We start from the raw sequence: 27,118 nt of genomic DNA on the forward strand, positions 1-27,118 counted from the left end.
CCTTGTAATTGTTATATACTCTTTGAAGGGCATTACATTAGTTCACTCATTGTAGTTCTTCTCAGGAATATTCATGAAATTTCAGTGTGTAATTCCCTTTTTTTTTCCAATGTATCCTTAATTTATTAAAATGTAGATATAAAATAACATGCTCTTAAATTATTTACTTATAAACCATTTTATTTTCAAGGTTTGATGAGAACTGTAGATAAAAATTGTTTTAATGTTTGTTTATTTTTGAGAGAGAGAGACAGAGACAGATGATGAGTGGGGAAGAGACAGAGAGAAAGACACAGAACTTGAAGTGGGCTCCAGGCTCTGCCTGGTCAGCACAGAGCCCAACGTGGGGCTTGAACTCAAGAATGGCAAGATTGTGACCTGAACCGAAATCGGATGCTCAACCAACTGAGCCATCCAGGCACCCCAAGAACTGTACATATAGAGAACAGTACATTTTAAACCGTGTCGTATAAGAATTTTTTTCTTGATTTTACTACCACTAGGGGGTGCCTGGTAATTGAGTCTTTTATGTATTTACAATTTCTGAAAAAAGAAAACATTAAGAGCAGAAAATTATATATAGATCTATAATTACATTTAGAATTATATTTGAATGTAAATTATATTTTTCAGGAAATAGAATATCAAGCTTTCTGAAAATTTAAGAGCAAACTCTTTAATCATAACCTTTATAACAGTTGAAAATCATTTAAAAACACTTTAATAAGTCAGATTTCACTAATTAATAGGTGAAATAGTACCTCAATGGCAAAACTTCAGACTATACTATCAGTGATAGTAAAATTAGCAAGGGGGAAAAAAACCGGTTAATTATACAGGTTTCATATTATTATAGGAAAAATTTTAGTCTATCCAAGATTTACTGGTTACCTAGTGAATAAAAATAAGTTCTGTTTTCCTTTTTTTTAAATTTTTTTTAATATATGAAATTTATTGTCAAATTGGTTTCCATACAACACCCAGTGCTCATCCCAAAAGATGCCCTCTTCAATGCCAATCACCTACCCTCCCCTCCCTCCTACCCCTCATCAACCCTCAGTTTGTTCTCAGTTTTTAAGAGTCTCTTATGCTTTGGCTCTCTCCCACTCTAACCTCTTTTTTAAAAATAAGTTCTGTTTTCAATGAGCTTATATACTCTTCATTAAAAGTATTAGGCTTGTTTTTTAATTCATCTCTTTACAGAAACTTTGCTTAGATATGACTCACTCTTAGTGTTCTGTCTGCCACTCAGGTTGATTCATTCAGTAAGCTTCTCTTTCCATCTACTCTAAAGGTTGGTGTTCCTGGGAGTTCTGTTCTCAGCAGTTCCTCCTACTGTAACGTCTCCCTGATACCTACTCTCAGTCCTTCACTTTCCAAATATGTATAGATGACACACAAATACCTATTTATAAACCCACATGTCCTAGTTGCCAATGGAGCTTTTCACTGGTGTGTGTCCATATGCAATTCAAAGTCATGTTTAGAACTGAGAAATGTGTACTACTATATATTTTTTTTATCTTAAAATACAATGGTTCAAAATACTGCAGTGTAGTCCTATTAGGATGATAATGATTTAACAGGTCATTGAGTTTGGCATATAAGTAATTGATGACTTTTTTGAGATTATTTCTGATAGAAAAAACGAGAACCAGATTATAGTAGATTTTAAGAGATAAGAGAGAAGTGAGGAATTGGAGTTACTGTTATTTCAGAAAAGTCAACTATGCAGAGAAGAAGTTGGAGGATGAGTAGCATCAAGAGACTAGAGAATTAGAAGAGGAGAAAGACACAGCAGATAAGAAAAATTTGAAAATATAAAACCAAAATTAGGGCTGTTGCCAAAGAGGGCATGGGAGTGGCTTAGCTCCCATGAGCTAAGTTCCCATGATCGAGAGAGAGAAAACACAGATAGCAGGTATGTGTGACTGAGCAAGGATGTTTTGGTCTCTCTTCCTCTTCTTATAAAGACACCAATTCTATCGGATTAGGGCCCCACTCTTAAGACCTCATTTAATCTTGATTACCGCTTAAAGACTGTCTCCAAATAGTCATATTGGGGGTTAGGGATTCAACATAAGAATTCTGGTTGGGGAGAGGGGAAATGCATTTTAGTCCATAGCAGGGATGCAGAGTGGAGTACAGGGTTTAAGTATGGAAATGAAGTTAGCTAACAGGTTTAGTGACAGTAGGAAAGATAGGAGAATAATAGATTGAAGCAAATGGAGAATGTTTCTGGGTTCTGGCTTTTTGGAGCTATTATAGTAAAAGTTAGTGACAAAGTACAAATTATAGATAATGACTGAGATAGAAGATAAGTAATAGTTACAAGAATAAAAATGTTAAGTATGAAGTTAAAGTGCTTGGTAGGTGACAGTGACACAACATTTACTCCCCAGGTTTTTTTTGCCAAGTCTTTTATATATATATATATATATATATATATATATATATATATATATATATATTGTGTGTATATATATATATATATTGTGTATATATATATGTATATATTGTGTGTGTGTGTATATATATATATATACATATGACATATATATATGATATTAAATCTTCACAATAAATCAGAAATATTATTAACCAAATTTTGTAGATGGGGAAACTGAGTTAGGGGTAGTGGTGAGGTGGTGAGAAAGAGTGATTATTGGGAGTTCATTTAGGTTCTTGTTTGAAGAAGGCTAGATAGCCTAATTAACTTTAGTCTGTATTAGAAAAAACATACACCTAGGTATAAATGTTATAATTAAATGGGATAATGTTAAAGAAGAATAACCTGCATACTTCTAGAATAAGAAAGAGAATGGTAAAACTTAGTGCATCAGCAAACAATAATATGAAAAAAGGAGCACAGGAAACAAGGAAAGTAGACAGAAGAAAAACAAAATATGGTAGCAAAAAAAAAGAAATCAAGTATATTGAAATATCAGTAAAATATTAAACTCTGCTATTAAAAGCTCTCATGTAGGAGTTTTAAAAATAGTCCACTATATGTTCTTTACCAGAGAAACATTTTTTGAAGAAATGGCATAGAAAAGGGAAAATAAAGGGACAGAAAATGATATTCTAGCCAATATTAATTAAAAGAATGTATAGCATTCTTTTCACAACGCAAGTTGTGAACTTGTGTGTACAAATCAGCAAAATTGACAAAATCACCGGAAGAAATAGATTAACCACAATCATATACAAACATCTTTCAAAAACTAATGAATTAAACAATTGTATTCTTGCCAGCTGTAGAAGATTTGAATAGCTGAATTAAACACAAGTGCAATACTAATGAAAATTGGCCATGTACTAGAACACAAAGCTAGTATCAAAAAATTGCTATCATACTGACTTCATTCTCTGGCCATCATGCAAGAAAATTACAAGTGAAGTTATAATAAAAGATATTTCTGAGATCCTCCATACTTTTGGATACTACAGATAATTTATTTCAAAATTATAGGTTAAAATGAAATCATAGTAGCAATCACTGGATATTTAGAAATGAACATAACTGAGAGTGCTAGATACTAAAACTTAGAATATAACCAAAGTGGTACTTAGAGGGAAATACGTAATCTTAAGTCCACTAATTAAAAGACAAGAAAGATAGAAAACACTTGCATTGTATGTTCAACTTAAAAAAATAGAGAAATAACAACAGAGTTAACCAAAAGTAAATAAAAGAAAAGAAAGATTAAAAAGCAGAAGTTATTGATAGAGGTAATCAACATCAAATTAACTCTGTTTGGAAAGTCAAGACAGGAAAAAGTAAGAGGCAAGCACAAATAAAAATATCAGAAATGAAAAAGGGAACTTAACTACAGATTCATAAAAGTTTTCATAATAAGGTAACTATTAAATAATACTAAAGCAAGTAAGAAATTAGTAAATTTTAAAACAAAATTATACATAAATAATAACAGAAGATCTTAAAAGTGTCCCATAAATGTAATGAGCTAGGCAGCCTTCACTTCTTGGCATGAAGTTAACCTTTATTTTTGTCTACTGTTCCTTATGGTTTTCCCCATCAAAATATGTAGTAATGGAAGGAGCTCTGGCTTTATAGAACACATAGACTGTTCAGTCCTGTGTTTGCCTGACACTGGCCTTTTGGCCTAAGGCAACATTTATCCTCTATAAGTCTTAGTTTCCTTAGTATTATTTCATGCACGGCTGTCTTCTCCAATCAGATCCCGAGCTTTGAAAAGCAAGGGGCACCTGGGTGGCTCAGTCAGTTGAGCGTCCAACTTCAGCTTAGGTCATGATCTCGCAGTCCATGAGTTTGAGCCCTGTGTCAGGCTCTGTGCTGACAGCTCAGAGCCTGGAGCCTGCTTCCGATTCTGTCTCCCCCTCTCTCTGTCCCTCCCCTGCTTGTGCACTCTCTCTCTGTCTCTCAAAAAATGAATAAATGTTAAAAAAAAAAAACTTAAAAAAAAAAAAGAAAAGCAAGAACATTCTTAATGAGCATATTCCTCAACTTATGAAAGTGTCATGTATGTAAAAGGCCCTTAATAACAAACATTTGTTGTAATGAATGTGGGAAGTTTCATGACTAATTGAAGAATGTCACTTTTGGTTCTTGCATCCGTACTCTCTCCATTGGCTGTTTTGCTAGTTGTCAAATTCATCATAAGGTGTTTTTCAGATAAGTTGAGAGTCCTATCTATCATGTTATTTATGCAGGATGTCAATTTTTCACTCATTTACCAGATATAGATTGAGTGCCATCTTATAATATGTTAAGTTATTGTTCTAGGTGCTAGAGATATAATGAGAAACAAGCTGACAAGGTGCTTGCTTTCATGCAGTTTACAGTATAGTACGTGTAGAGGTGGGGGGACAGGCAAGAAACTATAAAAAAAACAATAGATGGTAGTAAGTGCTTTCTAGAAAACCAAAATAGAGTGACATGATAAGAATTGGGTGGCTACTATAGGTTGTATGCTCAGGAAAGGCCTCTCCAAAGATGTACTGTTTAAGTTGAGACATGAATGGTGGAGGAGCCATTAAAGTGAAGAGCAGAAGAAAAAGTATTTTAGGTGTGGGGAATAGTGCTGAAGCTTTCAGGTCATATGTAAATATTAGTTGGAGGTTGAACATTTTGGATTGGGTATTACTAATGATAACTTGCTAGAAAAGGACTGAGAGGATGTCTCGGTAGAGTCTTGGGCAGTCTTTTCACCTTGCTTTGGCCTTGTTTTAATAGGTGATGAAAATGTCCAGTTCCATTTTAGTTATATAGGTTTTTTTCATTTTATGGAAAGGTGACAGAAAATAAGGTATCCCTGTGTAGTTGTCCCTTTTATAAGTAGTAACTGAGTCTTTGAACTTGGCCTTCTTATACTCGGAGGATGGTTCCAGTTAATATTTTAATGACTTCCATGAGTTTGTTTTTGAGCTCTGTCACGCAGTCAAGCATATGGTCCTCTTGTGTGGCCTCTGAATTGTGAAGTTGCTGTTAACTATGACTTTGAGTTCATTGCTATTGTATAAGCAGGGTTAAATTCAGGGTGCTAATTGGGACTCTTGTGATAGTTGCGTAAACCACTAGTGTTAAAATATATGACTTTTTTTTTTTGGTCCTTGGAAAACCATTGCTGTGGGAAAGCAGGTGACAGTAGTCTTGAATTAAGCAAGAGTAGGGTGTTATATTTTCCAATGGGTGCTGTGGAAGGAATCGAGGAGTAATGAGTCAAAGGTATCTTAGGTGTAACCCCAGCTCTGCCACAAAATCATTGTGTGACAAACTATTTTAATGGCTAAACAAGCACCCAATGGAGTATGTGGTTTAGACTTGAATCCTAAGTGGAGTCTTTTACCTCTTATTCCAGATCTAAATCTTAGGACCCACATACTCAGGTAGCCTAATAGAAAGAGTTATGACTGGGTCTTTAGAGCCTGATGGGCTGTTGCAATAGCCCTGCTTCACCAACCTAGTCACAGTAGGAAAGACAGCTTAGGGAGTTCAGGGCAAGCTTTGTCCAGGTGTATCTACCACAGAGGGTAAGAAGTGGGAGAGAATTCATTGTACTAGGGCATAGGAAGTGAAAGAGGAAGCTGCTGGTTTAGTCCTTGCCTTCTGTGACTCCTAACCTAGTACAATGCGACCTTGTGAATAATTGCAATAGTCTCTTCTTTTCTTCCTCTGGGAGAAACAGGTCTAGAGTGGGGAAAAATACTCTTAAGTGTTCTCATTAAAACTTCCTTTGTGGGGAGAAGCAGCATGGGCAGAAATAGTATACTCCCTATGAGCAGAGGCAGAAGTGAAGAAAAGCAGATGAAACACCATTCTTCTCAGGATCCTTGAGGTCTCTAACTCTCCACGTTTCATATGTGTTTCACTATACCCATTAAGCATGGTATATATAAAAAGGGAAAGACTGAAGTATTCCTCCTCTGTCCTTAGCTTCTTATAACTATCCAGCAGTTGTGGTAGTAAGTATCCACCTGTGCTCCTAGCCTTGGTTCTAGCTGAGGTGTATTGATACTCATATAAACGTAGTATGCCTTTTTCTTTTTCTTTCTCATTCTTGTCTCTTCCACCCTGTACTGAAACTCTACTTGACTCTCATCTTTCTTCCTAACCCCAACGAAGAAAGATAACTGAGAAGCACCATGTAATTTTGTGGGATTCAGTTATTTGAAGGACATTCTGAAGATGCCTCCAGACTCTGTCCTTCTTCTATTTCCCCAACACCTCACAATCTCTGCACAAATGTTTATTTGTGCAATATTGTAATATTGTAATTTGTGCAATCTTGTAATATTTTTCACTCTTTTGTGTGTTTCCTGCTAAGGTATACTTCCTTATGCAAGAAGAGTCACACCCACAGCGTTCTGACTTAGAATGAGAAGAAAGCTCTCATTCTAAGGGTATCGTCTTTGGAAGGAGTTAAAGCAACCATCTAATCTAGTCCTATTTTATGACTGGAAGAACTAAGGTACAGAAAGGAGAAGTTAGTCTGTTAGGCCTTAGCTTTTTCATCCAGAGTGATCAGGTTGATAATTTCTGCCTCCTGGGACTTTGGGGAGGGGCATTGTGATTAAATAAGATAGCTCATGTGAGCACTGTGCAGGTCACAGAGCTAGTTAATGGATGAGCGAGGACTTGGCTGTCAGGGAACTCTTAACTAACTCTAAACCACTCATTATAGTGCCTCTGAGCATGCTCAAAAAGTCAGAGTGAATATGGTCCTCAATATAACGTCTCACTTCAGCCTGCTTCATGTGTAAAGTAGATGCTCATAATATCCTTTAAATGAAGATGGACAAAGTGATGCAGCTCCTTTAGGAAGAGGTGAACAGCTTCCAATGGGGGGCTTTTTTTGTCTAAGTATTTTTATTTTCAAACCCGAAAAAAAAAACCCACACAGTAGGTTTTAATGTCTAAATAATTTTCTGACATGTTATTTGAAATGGTTGTTCTATGAGTGTGTCTTCTTCATGATGACTTTTTATTGATCAATATTTGTGAGATGTTGGCAGCATAGAAGAGAGATCTTAACTGGCCTATACATGACAATTTTGTGAAAAAACTGTATATGGAAGTAAATACTCTGAAAGGATCAAGTAACTTTTTTTCCAAAATGCTTTACAAAATAACTTTTTGTTGTTTTTACAAAGGATAGTCACCTTTGGGAATACTTTACCAGTGTCATAATCATTATGATATTTGATAACACTTTGATATATCATTTTTAAAGTAGGTCATTATTTCTCAAGAATTAGTGGATATAAGCGGTGCTTCAGGTACATTATTGTGACTGCTGTTCAACTTAAATTTAATTCTAGTGAGTATTAGAATTTGTAAAAGTGACATTAGAAAGTATTGGGTTAGTAAATGTTTCAAAATTTAATAAGGGGGTTACTAAAAAGTAGCTTATTTTAATAAAAGGACATTTCCCTGAAGTTACGCATTCTGGATGAAAGAAGAAACTTTTCTCCAATTAAAGCATTGATGGAGTTCGCAACACATCTAATTGGATTGATGTACCAAACCCATTTATTCAGTTTACTGCCTATTGATAGGTCAGTGACCACAGATATTAGCTTGTTAACATCACACTTTGAAAAAGAATTGCAGGTATTCTCTATAGTTGATTTAATGAACAGTCAGAAACTTGGTCATAATTCATGAAACAAAAATCACTATATCTGTAAATGTAATTTTTTTTTGTTTTCTTCACATTTTGTCTACATGGATGGAATTATTTTTTGACAGTTTTGCTATAAACTACTTGATGGATCACAATATATCACTATCACCACTAATTACCACATTTTGATTCATCTTACGTACTTTGGTTAATACATTTTGCTGAATCCAATATATCACTATATTGATAAACAGTAATTATAAAGACACCTGAACTTGAAATTATCATGAAAAATGTTATTAAGAATTATGTGAAACCAAATGTTTGTTTATCTAGACATATTTAATTGCCAGCAAAGAAAGCAATTAAAAGTAGCTGCAGGGTAAGAGGCCAACCTTCGTTAAACGTGGTTTTAAGATTGTTACAGAACTTGTGGTGATGATAACATGGTGTCTTGGAGGATGTTAACAACTGTAGCAGAGTGTTAATTAAGAATGATGTAATCTGCAGCTCAGAATTATTAGTATCATATGTTAGTTTAGCTGGACAGGAGCAAAACCTAGTTTCAGTTATGATAAGGGCTCAAGTTGTATTTATAGTGGAAAGATTAACATTTTATTTTTATGCTCTTCCTGAGACAATTTAAAAATCCTGAATAAAATACAGTCAAATGTAAACATCAAGTCCCTAGCTCATTTACATATGTGCCAGATTTTCAAACTGATTGCTATTTGAACCTAATCTGTCATTGCTGGCTGCATTAGCTACAACAAACATTACATTTACATATTGATTTCTTATTTTGTTTTAGTGTAAATAATCCATAATTATAGTAAATTTGGTCTTTTGTTGACAAGAGCTCATATGACTCTGTAAGTTTAGAATGGAAATTTAAATTGCCATGTGTGATGCTTTTTAATTTAAAATCTTGATGTATCTGAAAGGATAAAAAGATCACTGTAGATCATAAAACATTCCCAGAAACAAAAAAGAGAACATTTTGTAGGGCCTTTTGGGAAGATATAAATTATGAAGTATTAATGAAAAATTCAGTAGCACATTTGAAGTATATTATCTACATTTTTTCTAATAAAGTAATTTGAAAAAAATTACTGTTTTTGCTTCAGATTCAGGTCATATTTAAAAAGTAAAATCTACCTCTAAGTCTGTACTTTATACTGATAGTTTTGTTTAAAATATCCACTACAAGAAAATAAACAGCATATACACACGGCAGGAATGAAACAGGAAATATTTTAATCTTTATATTGGTGTTAATACTTTACTTATTGTAACTACATATACAGCATTATTTTGAGAAGTATGATTTCACTGTCAACAAACCATATGTGTCAGTGAACATGATGTGTCAACAAATCCATGGTTTCCATTTACATTGATTAAAAGGTCTGTTGTATTTGTGAAGATAAAAATAAGGGGCCCATCCAATTGCAAAATGGTAGCTATCAGATTGTTCAAGAGTTTATTTATATGGTTTACATTTTTCTATAGAGATCAAATTTACATACAATAACATACAATTGTTTTTTGCAAATTTATTTACAATTAAAATTTTTTGAGTGTAGTTGACACACAATATTACATTAGTTTCAAGTGTACAACATAGTGATTCCACAAGTTTATACGTTATGCTGTGTTCACCACAAGTGTAGCTGTGATCTGTCACCATACAATGCTATTGCAATATCATTGACTATATTCCTTATATTGTGCTTTTTATTTCTGTGACTTATTCATTCCATGACTGGAAGCCTTTATCTCCTACTCCCTTTCACCCATTTTGCCCATACCTCAGCCAAAAATGTACAATTCTTAAGTTTCTCCCAGTTATAGGAGTTTTGACAAAAGCATATTGTTTTCTACCATGGATTTCAATGAGTGAGGTTTTAATTTGGAGGTGTATATATTTATATATTTATACATTTAGAAGCTTGTGTTCAACTGATAGCAGCTGTTTACATGGTGCTGTGAATACAAAAGCTCTAAAAGCCCTTATTACATTAGTTAACTCAGGATGCTATCATAAAATACCATAGAGTGGGTGGCTTACACAACAGACATTTATTTCTCACAGTTCTGAAGGCTGGGAAGTTCAAGATCAAGGAAGGTACTGGTAGATTTGGTTCCTGGTGAAAGCCCTCTTCTTGGCTTGCAAATGGTTGCCTTCTTGCTGTGTCCTCACGTGGCAGAGGGAGAAAAAGCTCTGGTCTCTCTTCCTCTTCTGTTAAGGACACTAATCCCATAATGGGCGCCGCCTTCATGATTTAGCTAAATTTAACCTTCTAAAGGCCCTACCTCCAAATACCATCACATTGGGGATTAGGCGTTCAGCTTGTGAATTCCAAAGGGACGCAAACATTCAGCCCATAAGAGCCCTGAAACCTAAATCTGAATTTGTTGTGTTTCCTAGTTTGGTTGTTTAATCTTGATGGATTTATACTTTATAACAATGTTTCTCTTAGAACTGTTAACTATTTTAATAGGAAGGCTAGGGTATAGGCTGCCCAAATCTGCCCACTGAAGACTTTAAGAGGGAATTCTTGATTTAAGAAATTGCTGGAAAGGAAATTCTTAAATTACTGTCATATTCTGGATGCAAGATACCCTGCCTGCTACTGTGCTACCCTATAAAATAGGCCTGCTGCTATTTGGCAGGAAGAAAGCCATACCTCTTCTTCTATTTAAATGTTTATTTATTTATTTTGTGAGAGAGAGTGTGTGCACAAGCCGGGGAGGGCAGAGAGAGAGAGAGAGAGAGAGGGAGACAGAGAATCCCAGGTAGTGACAGTGCAGATCTCCCATGCAGTTCTCAAACCCACAAGAACCATGAGATCATGACCCGAGCAGAAATCAAGAGTTGACGCTTGACCTACTGAACTACCCAGGCACCCCAGCCATTCCTCTTCTTATTAATCAGGAATTAACAACAGGTATATAGCTACATGATGATCAAATGATTGTTTCGCTACCATAATGCAGCATTAAGCTAACCTTGAAAAATCACTGCATTATACATATTAAATAGCCATGTGCTTTCTGCAGAAAGAGGATCTCTAAAGTGCTCTTTCAGTGTGAAATGAACTCAGTCAAGACAGTAGACTGTTAACATTTATTTCTTTTTTAAAAAAATTTCTTTTAATGTTTATTTTTGAGAGAGAGAGAGAGACAGTGAGTGAGGGAGGGGTAGAGAGAGAGGGAGACACAGAATCCGAAGCAGGCTCCAGGCTCTGTGCTGTGAGCACACAGCCCGACATGGGGCTCAAACTCATGAGCCATGAGATCATGACCCGAGCCGAAGTCAGACGCATAACCAACTGAGCCACCTAGGCACCTGTTACATTTATTTCTTAATGCTGTTGCTTTTATCAGTACTTGATCCATAGAGGCTAATAATTGATGGTTTTTTATGCCCACATGTATAAAAATGTATGTAGTTTCAAATTTACTTACTGGGGCTTTTGTGTTAAGATTTGCTATACATTATTTTCTCCTTATTAAAAAACTGGAGAGGGTGCCCGGGTGGCTCAGTCAGTTAAGCGTCTGACTCTTGATTTCAGCTCAGGTCATGATCTTGGGGTTTGTGGTTTGAGCCCCTGGCTTGGGGTCTGCACTGAAAGCATGGAGCCTGCTTGGGATTATTCTCTGTCCTCTCTGCCCTTCCCCCTGCTCGCACGTGCACCCTCTCTCTCTCAAAAAATAAACAAACTTAAAACTGGAGGGCAATACAAAATGTATTAAATTAAGCCAGTGAATTAAAGGGAAATTGGTACTTACTAGAAGGCAGATATTTTATAGATGGCCTCTTGATTTCTGATAAATGTTCATAGTTAAATTGGAATAGGATCTCCCCAGGCAGAGGTGGACATTCTACTAATGAAATGGCACTATAAGTGTAAAACTTGTGGACAAAAAAGAAAGCAGAGCAGGATGTTCTACTGGAACTATTGCTGGAATTGTGTTGATGGCTTCAATATTGATGCTTAGCTATAACATTGAGAATTTTTTTTTTTTAATTTTTTTTTCAACGTTTATTTATTTTTGGGACAGAGAGAGACAGAGCATGAACGGGCGAGGGGCAGAGAGAGAGGGAGACACAGAATCGGAAACAGGCTCCAGGCTCTGAGCCATCAGCCCAGAGCCCGACGCGGGGCTCGAACTCATGGACCGCGAGATCGTGACCTGGCTGAAGTCGGACGCTTAACCGACTGCGCCACCCAGGCGCCCCTAACATTGAGAATTTTAAGGGAGTAGTTTGTTTCCTTCCTTCCTTCCTTCCTTCCTTCCTTCCTTCCTTCCTTCCTTCTGTTCCCTCTCTTGTATCATTCCCCCCTCTATTTTATTTTATTTTATTTTATTTTATTTTATTTTATTTTATTTTATTTTATTTTATTTTATTTTTTAATGTTTATTTTTGAGAGAGAGAGAGAGAGAGAGAGGGAGTGGCAAGTAGGGAAGGGACAGAGAGAGAGACATGTACAGAATCCGAAGCAGGCTCCAGGCCCTGAGCTGTCAGCACAGAGCCTGACACGGGGCTCCACGAACTATGAGATCATGACCTGAGCTGAAGTTGGCTGCTTAACCAACTGAGCCACCCAGGTGCCACCCCCTGCTCCCCCAATTTTAAAATGAAGAAACTAGCTAGGAGAATTATGAGATGGTATATATGAAAATATCTAGCACTTGGTCTATTAATTGCTTAAAAATGTGAATGTTCATTGTATTATATTGTAGTGTATTGTATTTTTTACAAATAGTCACTAGCTTAAAGCTTGGGAATAATCTATGTGATTCTTAATACAATTTAAACATTAATTTCACTCTCTGAGGGTAGAGCAGTGGCAAGTTTTAACAGCTCTTATCTTTTGTAGAAACAAAATCTTCTTGTTGGTAAATGCAAATATTCTAACTGAAAGGAAAATCATGATGAAGAATCAAAAATTAAATACCTTACAGTGAGAATAGCATATATATTCTATCGAAACCATTTCTTGCTTTGGGTTAAAATTGAAGGTTGTACATTTGCTTATACGTTTCCTTCTCCCTCTAATTGAAGTGAAAACATGCCATTAAAAAAATCATTTCATGTTATTTCTCACCCACCCACTTTGGTTGGCAGTAGTCCTTAGAGTTATTATAAAGGTTAAAAGTTACATAGCATGAATGACTGCATTTTGAAGGTAAAAGACTGCCTGAAGGTAGATTAACTGAGGCTAGCTATCCTAATCAACCATTAGAAGACACTGTTAAAAAATTGCTCCTAGATGCAATAGTTATGAGGACTCATATCATTCTGCTAAGTAGCAGCTAGAATCTGTGTCTAGATAATATTGTAGCAATAAAGTCTTTGCCAATTATACCAGTCACCACAGTAAATTCTTTACAGCTTTCACCCCCATTTCAATTCACCCCCGCCCCCCCCAAAAAAAACCTCAGAAAACCAAGAAACAAAATTTACTCAGTTCACATGCCAGATTCTGTGGAAAGCCTCTGTGGTTAAATTTAGGTATTCTTCCTCCTTATTTCCATAGCACCTTAGGAGAAGTGGTATTAGCATTCTTAGCAAACAGTACCATATGTGAATTCTAAGTTTACTTATCTTCCCATCTCTCAATAAACTCAGTGAAGGTAGACCTGTGATCTTACTGGGTTCCCTTTCTCAGTACCTGGAGAACAAATCCTAAGGGTTAGACCTGGGTGGCTGCTTCTTATTTTGTGTGTGTCTTTAAGCAAGTAACTTAACATCAGTTTTGTCATCTGTGAAATGGAAAATGATAATCATAACGTCATAAAGTTGACATGAATTTATTGATGCCTGATGCATAGTAGCACTCATTAAAGGCTAGCTATCATTGTTAATGGCTAAGTGAATGAGTGAGGCTGGAGTCCGAGGTCACAAATAATATCTTTAGCTTACTCCTCCAGACAAACCATTCTCACAAGGAATATGAATGTGGTATATCAACACCAAACAAGACCTGTGTAAAAAAAAAAACACTGTGAGGGAGTCTAGATAACATTAGGCCTAGTATAAAATTACATTCAATGCATCAAAAAAAGTTTTATCCTCTATGAACTCCTGCAGAGGAATGGAACTAAAACATGCTACTAAAAAACACCATAGATCCTTTTATTAATGTTTCACTGTCATTGTAAGATTTCAGAGTATGAATACCCCTCAAAAGTGTTCTGTTTTCAGGATGCCTGGGTGGCTCAGTTGGTTAAGGGGCCAACTGTTAGTTTTGCCTCAGGTCATGATCTCACAGTTCCTGAGATCAAGCCCCGCATTGGGTTCTGTGCTGACAGCTTGGAGCCTGCTTGGGCTTCTCTCTCTCCCTCTTTCTCTGTCCCTCCCCTGCTACTTCCCTCCCGTGAATCTGCTTACTCTCTCAAAATAAAAATAAAACAGCTAAAAAAAAAAGTGGTCTGATTTCACTAAGTTATATAACAGGGCACCTTAAAACTTATATGCAATAAAAATTTCCACTTGGCTTTCTAAAATTTAGTATTCACAGTTCTATGAAGGATTATTCTCCTTTTCCTGAAGAGGAAACAGAATTTACAGAGTAATTAAGTGCCTAAAATAGGGCCTTGTATGTGGTGGACATTCAGCAAATACGTTGAAAGAATGTATGATTGACATTTCAAAGTCAAACAACTAGCAAGTAGTGGAGCCAAGGATTCAAATCTAGCTCTGTGACTCTTGAGCAGTTTAAACCTATAAATATTTTTTCTTGCCTAGTTACCTTGCCCCGGGACTATCCAGGAATTGTAGAACTACACTAAAGTGATGTTCTTCTAAAGTAGTCTGAGTCAGTGCTGGTCCTAACAAACCTTTTGCAAAATTACTGCACAGGTCTGCCAGTCAAGATCAAGAGACATATCTAAAGAATTGCATAAAGGCAAGCACTAAAAGTATTAGACATGTGTAGATCCATATGTAAAGATAAAGGAGGATCTATACAATAATCAAGACTTCTGGAATTCTGAGCTCCTTAGCCTGGCATTTGAAACCTCCATAATGGTCGTGTTTAATTTTTTGAAGTTTTCTTTTTCACAAACCCTTCATCACGTCCCCTTATACTTCTTCCTTATTGCTTTCTGCACTTTTCCTTATATTCTCCAATCTACATCTCTGCTCAAACTAGCCTATAGTCACCCTCCATATCTATGTGTCCAATTACTATCCATTCTTCTTCGTATTACTTCAAAGTACTGTTTCCTTTTTTCACAATCCTCGCATCTGTTTTAAATTCTATGAGTAGTCTATCTTGACTATAACCAATAATAAGGGGACAAGTGGGTGGCTCAGTCAGTTGAGCTTCCAGCTCTTGATTTCCACTCAGGATATGGTCTCACAGTGGTGAGATTGAACCCCATACCAGGCTCCATGCTTAGTGTGGAGCCCACTTAAGATTCTCTCTCTCTCTCTCTCTCTCTCTCTCTCTCTCTCTCTCTTTCCCTTTCCCCTACCCTCCCTCCCTCTCCCTCCCTCCCTCCTCACTCACACTCTCTCTGAATGAATAAATGAAAATAATAGGAATCAAATAATTATAGAAGGAATGAATGAATTGTGAACGCCTAGCAGTCAGGAGTCTTAATCATCTTTGTATCCCCAAAGCAGCCTAGCCATTTGGGAGATAGGATACTGATGTGTAAAGGACATAGAATTAAATATAATTTAGAAACTGGGTTTCATCTTTTTGTGGCTACATGATCTTGGGCAATTACTTGACCTTTTTGAACCACAATTTTGTGAATAAAATGGCACTTCATAGATAGTGAATGACAATCTGTGAATGACTATCTGAGTGAATGTCTCAAAAAAAAATGACAGTTAGTAGTTCTTTATATGCAGTTCAGAATATGCAGAACTAACTACTCCTTAAATGTTTATAGGATTCAGTTGAATCACTTTTTATTATGCTAGTTGCCAAGGGAAATACTGATGAGTAATAAGATACCTACCTTTAAAAGACTTGTAGTTTTGAATTGAGGACTTCCACACATGAAACAAATCAAAGTGTACAAAATATGCTATAATTATTAAATACAGTATATGATAAAGGAATTGGGAGAAAAGGAGGTCAATAATAAATAAAAATGGTACGTCATAAGGTGGTCTGAAAGCTGCAGTATTGGTAGGGTGGTTGTGAAGGAGGATGAGAATAACATGAACAGAGATTGAATTGAGTATGGTGTGATGTTTCTGACATGAGAAGTTAGCTAATCTCTAGAGCAAAAGCCAAATTTTGAAGAATAGTTGTGAAGTCAGTCTACCTATGAAAGGCCTTGAACTCCAAATAGGCTTTTCATTACTTGCCACTTTTGACCCCAAATTCATTTAGCATGCAGATAATTGAACAATTAACCCAACCTCTGTTTGAGCCACATTGCATGCCTTTCACACACCCTTCGCTGTGGTCATAATGAGCTTTTTCCTGAATGTTGTCCTGTTTCTGACCTTATTGTACTTAACATCTCAGCATCAGTTGATGTAATTGCTCATGCCCTTCCTAACTGAAACACTTTTTTTGACTCCCTTATACTAGACTTTCTTGGTCTTTCTCTTATCTCACTGACCACTTATCAATCTCCTTTACTCTGACTCCTCCTATGCTTGATTTCAAATGATTGGAATGCCTGATGCTCCATCCTGGCCTCTCTCCTTTTCTAAGCAAACTATTTCTCTAGATTATTTCTTTTGCCCACAAAATCTAAATACTGTCTATACGCTGTCAACTGTCCTGCTCTGAGCTGTCTTCCTTGACCTTCACCTCTGTATAGCTGTACATGGTATCTCTTTTTGGATGTCTAATAGGCATCTTAACATGTCCAAAACTTCATTCTCAATTTCCCCAACCAGTATGTTCCCACCCCAGTTTTCCTTGTTAAATCCAATTCTGTCCTTCCATTTGCTTAGGCCAGAAATTTGAGGTTATGTTTTTCTCTCATTCCATCAGTAATTTGTCTGGCTTCTACCTCTGAAAGATATCTGAACCTGACAACTTTTTACCATCTTTGCCTCTACTGCCCTAGTCCAAGTCACCACTACTTCTTACCAGGGCTAGCCTCCTAACTCTTCTAGCTCTCCCTGCCTTACTGTTTCCTCACTGTAGCCTGAACAGCCAGAATAATATTGTATACATGTAAATGTAAGTCAGCTGTTAACTATTTCCCTGTTTAAAACCTCCAGTGGTTTTCCCGTGCAATTACTATAAATATCAAGTTCTTTACTATGGTCTGCAAGGACCTACATGATCAGACTACTGCTATCTCTTTCTTATCATAACAGCTTCAACTTAAATGGCACTTCCTCAGAGATGCCTTCCCCAACTGTTCTGTTGAAAATAATTCCCTTCACGCTGTCCCTCTGTTACCTTTTTAATTGTAATCCTATTTTATTACTTCATGGCACTTAGTATTCTCTAAAATTGCTTACTCATTTATTTATTGTTTGTATCCTTTACTGGAATGTAAGTCTCATGAAAGCAGGGATCATGTTTGTTTGTTTTTTTGTTCACTGCTGAACCCCTAGCATCTAGAACAATGTCATAAACATAGGTAGGTACTCAATAAATATTTGTTAACTGAGTGAATGAACTTACTACGTTCTGCCACTTATTATTTCCTTGTCTAAAAAATGCCACCCTTCTCTCTTTCCCAGATGAAGCAAAAATTTCTTGTCTTCCAAATGATAAACACAGAGGTCCTACTTATCCAGCATATTTCAACTTATATTTTTCTTCTCCTCTAAAGCTTTCCTTAACCATTTCCCTCTTTCACAGAGACAGAATTGAGCACTTCCTTCCATGTTTTCATTATCCTTTTTTCAATTTCTCAGTTGTACCTATTGCATTATACTCTGGCTGTTTATATATTTGTCTACCTTCTTAGATTGTGAAGTCTTTTATGTATCAGGACCTGTGTATTATTTGGGTTGATATTCTTAGCACATGGAATAATGTAAGGCATTGAGTTAATGTTGATAAATTAATCAAAATCTTAATACCTATATTAGTTTTCCACAAAGCAACATTGCTTTGTGAGATACAAAGATGAATAAGACTCTTGCCTTCTGGAAATTCACCATTTATTCATTATTTAATACATATTTATAGTGTGACAGGCATTATGCTTAAGTGCTAAGGATACAGTGACAAAGGTTCCTGCCTAAAGAAACTCTATTTTAGTTAGGTATTATTTCCTTTGATTTTGATCAGTAATATTTTATGCTATATATTGGTGTTTCCTAGGTATTTTTAGTCTGTAATTAACCTGGGAACTCTATGGGAGACAGTGGGACAGAGATTAACTGCCTAATCCTAATCTTCTGTTGAATGTATGTTTATCATATAGTTACAGATTAGCAAAGAAAGAATAATAAAGGCCAGAACTGTGTAGCACACCCATATTGTCTTCCCACCTCCACCAGTCTGGCACAGTTATACCTGAGGCTGCCAGTATAGATTATTCATACATAATGGTGACAGATTTTTATTTTCTGGAGTGTTAACAGTGCTTCTTAAAATTGTCGTAAACAAATAGAACCATGACTTATATTTCTTGTCTTAGGTGGTTAATTTCATTTACTCTTCATAGTTCTGATACATTTCTAACATTTTGGTTAATGTTGCTCTGAATTCTCCCAGTGTCTAAATTCTGTATATTTCTGAGTCCTAAGTGAAATCACAGATATTTTGAAGGAATCTGGGGATAACAATTAAAATTCTGTAGTTTTCAGTCAGTATCTTCTGAATTTTGACTGAAACCATATTTCTATTCTTACACAACATTCATGAGTATAAACAGTATTTTATATTTCTGTTCTTCTAAAACAGCTGTTTCACTTGGATTTGAACCAGAGCATTTGAGTATACATTTTAGTATTATATTTGGAATTTGATATAATTGAAAAATTTGGTTCTCTTGGAGGAAATACATATGTAGACAATAGCCTATGACTTCTAGAAAATTCTTATGTATGCAAAGTGTTTAGAATTGAAGTTTAAAAACACCTTGGTAGAGAAGGAGTTAACAGGTTAGCTCCCCTTGGTTGTTCTCAGCATGCTCTCTTGCCTTTAGGAGCTGAAGAGATGATAACATTGGGCCCGGACATGCCTGTGTGGAGGTTATGGTACTCCTGGGGTTTTTGCAGCTAGCTGTAAAGCAAGCTAGAACATGTTCATCTCAGAGTTCCTTGTTTTTCTTTCAACCCTTTCAGTGCCCTGCAGGAGTCATTAAATCAAAACTTCATGCTGATCATCACCCACCGAGAAGTCCAGCGGGAGTACAACCTGAACTTCTCAGGAAGCAGTACTATTCAAGAGGTGAGTTATGTCTCACAGCTAAGGAATAAAGGTAGCTCATTATAGCTAATGTTGACCCTGTTAAAGAGGGCTTATCTGTTCTAGTTGGAAACTCTCTTTATGTTTCATTATTGGGTTCTTAATTTTAATTAACTGGAGCATCAATGATTACTGTAGATATATTAAATGACTTGACCTAGAAAGATAGATGTTATAAATGAGAGCTCTTGATAACTCTTAAAATAGTCAACTTAAAACCTTGCTTAGAAATAACTCATTGTTATTACATAATGCATTTTATGGTTTTATAGTAATGATTTAAAATATTAATTTGGAAATTGTGGACAACATGCATTTTCAAACATGCTTATACTTTATTTGAAAGGTTGCTTTCAAATACATTATTTACAACATGGCTTTTTCCAAAAGGAATTTGAGAAAGCTTTGCTTAAGTAGCTCAATCCCAACGTTAGACAGTATTCGTGAAATGCTGTTGGAGACTGTCAGTCATTTAGCTCAGAATATCTGAGAAGAGTCTATTTATAGTGTTAATATTTTCTTCAATGTGGCCAACCAGGGCTACTGTTTCAAAAAAGAACCGCCCCCAAGAGAGAAAAGGTACCTTCTTGCCTGTGGCCCCACCCACTTAAAAGCCAGTAATTTATCTCCATGGGGGGAAAAATATTCAAGGGTTTGACAGGACTTGTGTTTAGAAACATTGAAATGACAGTTATAACACATTACCTCTTGTTAGTTGTTAAGACAACAATCATTTGTCTACTAATATTTTTATAAAGAGAATTATGTTTAATCTTGGATTATTTCATAATTTTTTTCTTGGACTACATTGGTTAAAATAATTACTAATGTCATAATGAAAGAATGAGTTGTTTTCACCTAGTCATTTTTCAGACATATAGGAATTGTTTTAGCAATGGTTAGACTATTAATGGTTTCCTTTTTTGATGTTTTGTCAATGAATTTCAACTTCTGAATTTGCCATAAATAAATCACTGTTTGAAGTTTATTTTCTTTATCACTTGAATAGTTGGTTGACTAGTAAATTTTTCTCCGCCCGTACTTTGAATCATAAGCTTGAATTTGATTTTTTCCCCAGGGTTTAAACATATTAATTGCCATTTCATTCTTAACGTCTACAATGGGTGTTCTAGTTTCTAAATTCAAAGTTTTAATTCCTTGGAGAATCGTTGTTGCTTTTACATTAAAAATAATGTTTAACTATGGCTATATTGCAGAATTTATTCTGGTAACTTTATGGTGGTAAAATTTAAGTTATATATTGGATGTAATTAAATAAGGAAATTTAGTTTCCAACAAGTAACTCCACTTTAATCAAGAAAAGCAAAAATAATATGAAGTAAATTTCATTCTGATTTACTTTTTTAAATTGAAGACTAGTATAATGCATGATGGATAAATATACACTTCTTTATTTTCCTTTCTGACTGAAATTTTTATAGCCAAATTTTAACTTTTTTTTTTAAACATTTTCAGTTTCTATAGTTTGAGTGTGTTTCAATTTTCTCCCACAAGAGGGCAGAAAGGACTATTAAACTGATAGTCTAAAAATGCCATTCAGTGTTTTCAAATTAGCTTCTCTTATATTAACAAAAAGGAGCATAATGGCCAAGTTATTGTTTGATTTACAGATAATTGGCATATTGCAAGGAGGAGACTTAATTTCACCCTTTTAAATTAAACAGGGAGATTTAAAAAGACATAAAATATTCATTAATGTTCGGTGATTATAAAGTAGTGGCATATATTTATTTTGCCTTTATTACTGTTTCGATGGGAAAATACTGCAAATATTTCCGAAATCGAGTTGGCCATACTGACAAGTTGAAATGTTTAAGCAGCGTTAATGCAATCTGCTCACACCTGATATCCTATGCAGAATGATTCAAAATGACTACATCAATTATTAAAAGAAATATTTAAAATTCTGTAAATGTGCCATTGTGCGCCACAGTTGGCTGAAACTGTTCTCCATTGCCTGCAATTTAGATTATCAAATATATTTTAAGCCTCAAGGACTTGAAAACAGTAAACCTTTTCATACCATTTTCTAAATGAAAAATGTCCTAGAAATATTTTTGCAAAGACAGATATTCTTAACGTATTTCTTTGTAAGAGTTTGGTTTCCTCTTTTTCTTTTTTCTTTTTTTAAGTTTATTTAAAATAAGATTTTGAAATGCTAGGTGCCAGGACAAAATAAATGAAGTTTCTAATATCAGTTGCCTTTTATGAGTAGACAGGTACATGTAGGCTCTTTTATTCTGTACAACTTAGAAAATGAATATGGATAACACTCTCTAGGCCTGGGATCACACTCTGTAGGTCTAGTCCTAAGACTTTTCTTCTTCAACTTGTGGAATACTTGGGGGGCAGGGAGGTAGTTGGGAAAGAATAGATGCTTTTATGCTACAGCCATGCAACCAGAGTGACACTTAAATATGTGGCTTTTTTTGTTGTATGATTAAAAGTCAGTTTGCAACACAATAAAAATATAATGTCAGTATGATTTTGTAGTACTAGAAATGTTAGAATTTTTGTAGTACTAGAAATGTTAGAATTTTTGCTATGAATGTAGAAGCTTAGTGATGCCATACATCCTAAATTATAAATTAATTTCTGTCATCAGTTTCTTTTCAGTGTTGTTTAATACTTCCTAGAATGAATTTTGACCAATATGTGAGGGAAAGGAAGAAAAAAACCATCTGATTTTTTTTCCAGTGTAGGAGTATTTTATTTTTGCTATAGGTGGGGGAAAAAAAGCCCATTTTTTTGATATTTTTAAATTTTGAAAGCCTTGCATATACAAGAGAAAGCTTTTGTAATATTTTTGTCCCAGAGAGAAATTTCTATTAAATGAAATAGGGTTGAAAAGGTCCTATGAATTCAACTTTTAATTAGACAAAATACATTTTTTAAAATACTGAATTAGAAAATAGAACTTAGATGTAGTTTGAATTTCAAATAAACTCTTCAGTGACCATATGTTCATGCAACTTAGTGGTGATAAACCGATAGTTGTGCAAGTGTTTGTTCATTCTGGCTCTGTGTTCTCTTGCTTCACAATGCATGACTTATGTCCTTCGGGTGCTCTAGATTTTAATTTAGGCTAGTTAGATATTGGATTTTTTTTTTAAATCTCTTTACAAATCATTCCATTTACATTATCCTTCTATTTGAGGAAAAGACATTGATAGCATAAAACGGTCAGACTGGAAAGTTGGAAGTAGTTGTAAGCCTAAAAATCCTTTCTCTTTTTTCCATTTAACAAATTATCAGATAATATGACAGTAACTTTGTGACAGTCTTTCTTTCCACCTTTTTGGGTCCTGAAGTAGCTACTTGTCACACTTTAAAACAGTGAATTTCTTTGAAGATTCAAACAAGCTTACCTAATTTTAATGCATTTTCTTCACTGAGAATTCAGATTTTTAAAGAGTTCATTATATTGATTGTAGTAATACTACTTTCTAATACTGTTAAAATCTGTGATTACAAATGCACTTGGGATTGGTTAAATTAAAGGAAAAAAGATCAATTTGCCTACTGCAAATCCTAAACCCAGGTGTGGAAAAGGATATGAAGTCCCTGAAATCAAGCCAACTTTTCTTGGAAACTAATTCTTTGTTGTCCATATTACTATTGCAAAAGCTTCTATTAGGCAAAATATCCACTTTTCTTTGCAGATGTCATACAAACTTAAGGAATACACACATGACCCAGAATAACAATGATAAGAAACCTAAGTATTTTTGGTATGGAATCATGGAGTATTATCTGTTATAGCAAGAAGCATGATGAATAGCTTTTAGAATTATTTAAATCCTCTTCCAAGTTTCACTTTACCCTAGAATTCTCACTGTTCTTATTAATGTTGATTTAGTTCTTAAGGGAAATGAAATGGAAAAATTGACAACCTATAAAGATATATCTTGCATAGAAGAGTAAAACATTTCACTACTAATACTAGTGATTGTCAAATGAAGCCAGTGGTTTGAATTAGCAATGAGAAGTGAACTAAATACATAAATCATACTAGTCCTTAAAAATAATCTTGACTAAATAATTGTGAAATCATGAGGCTAGTCTGATTCTGCAAATTTGAAACGTGTTGGGTTTTATGTCTATTTTCCTACTTGCTACTTTCTCAACTTGCTTGACTAACGTATATTTCAAACTAGTCTCCTCTGATGCTGGAGATCATTAACAACAATTAAACATGTAGTTTTTTACAGATTGTACTAATAAGCAATTTTCTGGTATTGGGTTGACTATAACTGTTTAACTAACATGCCCTTTCTCTAAATGTTTTAAGTATAGGTGTTTTTGTTTGTTTGTTTTTTTGTTTGTTTGTTTTCTAGTGTGGAGAGGGCGGGGGTGCTGGCACAGAACTGAAGAATAGAGTAGCTGAGAATGTGCATATGCAAGAGAGTAAATTAAATTGTGTGCTTGTTTAATTAAAAGTTTAAGTGATTTATAAATTTACTTCAAAATAAATGGCATATATAAACTCAATTAGAATGAACCCATTTTAATTAGCATATATCATAGTTTGATTTTTTTAAATTTGAAATCACAAGTGACATCTTAGCAAGAATGAAAGACATAATTTCTTAAGCAACTGGGCAATGAATTCAAGCCTTTATTCAGCTTTCAGAAAAGGAGATTATGAGTTTCTTTTAAATATGCATGTATATTATTAGTTTCAAGTTGCATGTTATAATCTGTTGAAGTCATACCACTTAAAGCGAACAAATTGCTAATAATCATTTTATAAATATTGAGGTTACCTGTGATTCTTAATGAATCATCCCCGTAGGAAATAAGTTTAAGTAAAATTTACAATGCGGCCTTTTGAAACTGACAAGTCTTTTTCTCTCTTCTCTCTCCAAAAACATTTTAGAATAATCTCTATGGGAAATTAAGTATTTAAGTATTCCTTCACCTACTTTCAAGAGGATAGAAACAATGAAATTTTGTTAAGATTTAAGGACAATGCTTTAGTCCTTTGTTACTTAAGATATGTGTATCCTAACATCTTCTTAGCTGACCATGTTTCATAATCTCTGATTTGTGTGTTGGTAGTTTCGAAATGTCTGGGTTGGGAGAAATTATGTTCAGTTATCAGAAACTAATAAACATAAGACATTTTTATATGCAAGAAAAGGCAGAGAGTAAATAATTGCACTGGTGACCAATACTGTAATAATCCTGTTTTACAATATGCACTTGACAGGTTGTAATAGTGCTAATTGAAGAGACTAATTCACACTTGCTTCATTCTATTCAAAGGCAAAATCAGCAGCTTGTTTTGCTTTTGACCAGATGGTCCTCATGAACACCTACTGTGCACTTTAAGTGCTTTACTAGAATTACAAAGGCTGGGGGCTGCGTTCGACTCCAAATGATTTGAGAAGAGAGAGAGAGACGGAGAGAGAGAGAGAGAGGGGGAAAAAAAACCCTCTGTGCTCAATGGATTTGGTGCAAGTAAATTAATTCTAGTGGACCCATTACACACTGAGCCCCCTTTTCAAAGCTCTGAGCCTCCTCGCTTGCTCTGTAGCAATGAGAAAGAGAAAGAGAAAGGCAGATTACTGCAAACAGAAATAAAAAAAAGGGCTATGAAAGGGAGAAAAGAGGCCTTGAAGCCTTTCATATCATTTGAGTTTTTCAAGTGCGTTATTTTTGGGGAGGGTGGATATATGAAAAGCCAATTGGAGTTTTTTTTGTTTTAAAGTGCGCTATTTAAGCACCATGAATATAGGCGCAAGAGCAACAGTTGACTGAGTTTACTGTGGTGAAGCTTTGTGTCCAAGGATGAATCAAATTCATTATATTCAACTCTTTGTGTTTTAACATGAATGTAGGGTTAGTTTCACAAGACTGTGTCTGTTTAGGATAATTATAATTTAATATTTTCCTTTCATAAAGTTATCACTGTAGATGTCTAAAATTTTAATCAAAGCAGATTTCGTACATTGACTTTGAAGCACCCTGACAGTTTAAAATTCAAAGGAAAGCTTTTTTAGTTTTCAAAAGAAAAGAAAGGCTCATTCTAATGGCATTGAAGCAGAGATTATTATAACTAATTAGAAGTCACACATCTGTTAGCTTTTGGTTTGTGACTTACTTATGTATTTTTTGAGTAAAATATATACTTCAAAAATATATTGCGGTTATTGAGTGAACCCAAAGGGATAAATTGCACTTAATAGAGAACGTTTATTTGAGCCAACCGTTTTTGCAAGTTTTTACATGGTCCCGTAAAAATATGTAGTATATTAAAGTCCATTAAATGTGAATTGGAATTGTAGAATTAATTATCATAAATTGGAATGCAGTTCCAAACATATTTTCACGTGGTTCTTCTTAGCATAATACGAATAATTAGCCAAAGTTATTATGACATAACAAGAGGATATAGCAAGCCCAGTTTGTGCAAATTTATAGTTATTCTTATCCTTAAAGCTATTTGTGTACAATACTTGTAATTTGGAATATTGACACTGTAAAGTAATGAATTCTTCTAAGTTATGTGTGTGAAGATACAGGAGATCACATCTAGGACATGTCAATTATTTTGTATGTTTTTATACTTTTAAGTTTAATTCTCTTGTGATATATTGTCACATGTTCTACTTTTATTTGATGGCATACTGACATTATAATTCAAGTTCATTTTAATTATAGTTATTAGCAAAGAATACAACAAAATCATGCCAGTAATATGTAACTTAATGATAATTGTAAATAATTCATAGAGAAGATTATTTCTTAAGTTTGGCCTGTCTCTTTAAATGAATGTTTAGCATTTATACTTTAAAAGGCATAAGGCACCAATAACGCTTTATATATCAATATGTCTTAATTACATTCTTAGGAAATAAAATGTAGAAATGTAAAAACAACCACAAAAACATTTTAATTTTTATTTTTCAAAGACTTTTAATAGAGGGTAACATGCTTTCTTTGATATTTAAAATAAAATTTGATTTATTTCCTATTAATGTCATTACTTTGGGACTTTGTTCATTGAAATATAAGTTTTGAGATGGGGAAGAATATAAGGGGAGTCCTCAAACCTTCAACCAACAAAACATAATGAAATTTATAAGCAATGAGGTGTAAATAAATTGATATCCTTAGGGAGATAAGGATTTCTAGAAAAAATATGAATGACTGGGAAACGCTTACTGAAAAAAAATTTTTTTTTTTTTTCAGTTTAAATTGAAGGTAAGACTACTAGATTCTCTTTCTTGTAGGTACCATACAAAGCTATCTTTAAATCTAGGACTTCAGTTAGCAGATGTGGATTGACCATGCAATCACTTACTTTAGGTGGGGCTGATTCTTTGGTTTCATAGGCATAGTAGTTTGAGCCTTTCTCTTCATGAAGAAGAGTTTATTTCAGCATTAAAATATTAACCCCTAGATTCCTGATGCCAGAGACAAGCTTCTGTCCTATAAGGGAAGGGAAAAAGAGAAAGAAACCTTTTTCTAAGGTCTGGAAGAGGCTGCAATTTTTAACAGACCTTGGTAGGTACTGGGTTACTTAAGCTGAGAAATATTTTAACATTTAAGTATCCTCCAGCCATTAAATAAGAATAATAACTTCCTCATTCTTCTCCCTACCCAACCCAGCAAAAA

At 34.7% G+C, this 27,118-nt stretch overlaps 1 protein-coding gene across 3 annotated transcripts in view; it reads left to right on the forward strand.

Moving 5' to 3' along the window:
* The window catches only part of FAF1 (Fas associated factor 1), a 520,107-nt gene that overhangs the window by 230,672 nt on the left and 262,317 nt on the right, over nt 1-27,118 (forward strand). For all 3 annotated transcript variants that reach the window (XM_047085885.1, XM_047085886.1, XM_047085887.1), the window contains one exon: nt 19,351-19,456. In XM_047085885.1, coding sequence (XP_046941841.1) covers nt 19,351-19,456 — 106 coding nt within the window. The remainder of the gene's footprint in view (nt 1-19,350; nt 19,457-27,118) is intronic.

This window comes from Lynx rufus, unplaced genomic scaffold (assembly GCF_022079265.1).
Source record: "Lynx rufus isolate CCGP_SWC_20201006 ecotype Redwood Valley unplaced genomic scaffold, mLynRuf1.p SCAF_2, whole genome shotgun sequence".
NCBI lineage: Eukaryota > Metazoa > Chordata > Mammalia > Carnivora > Felidae > Lynx > Lynx rufus.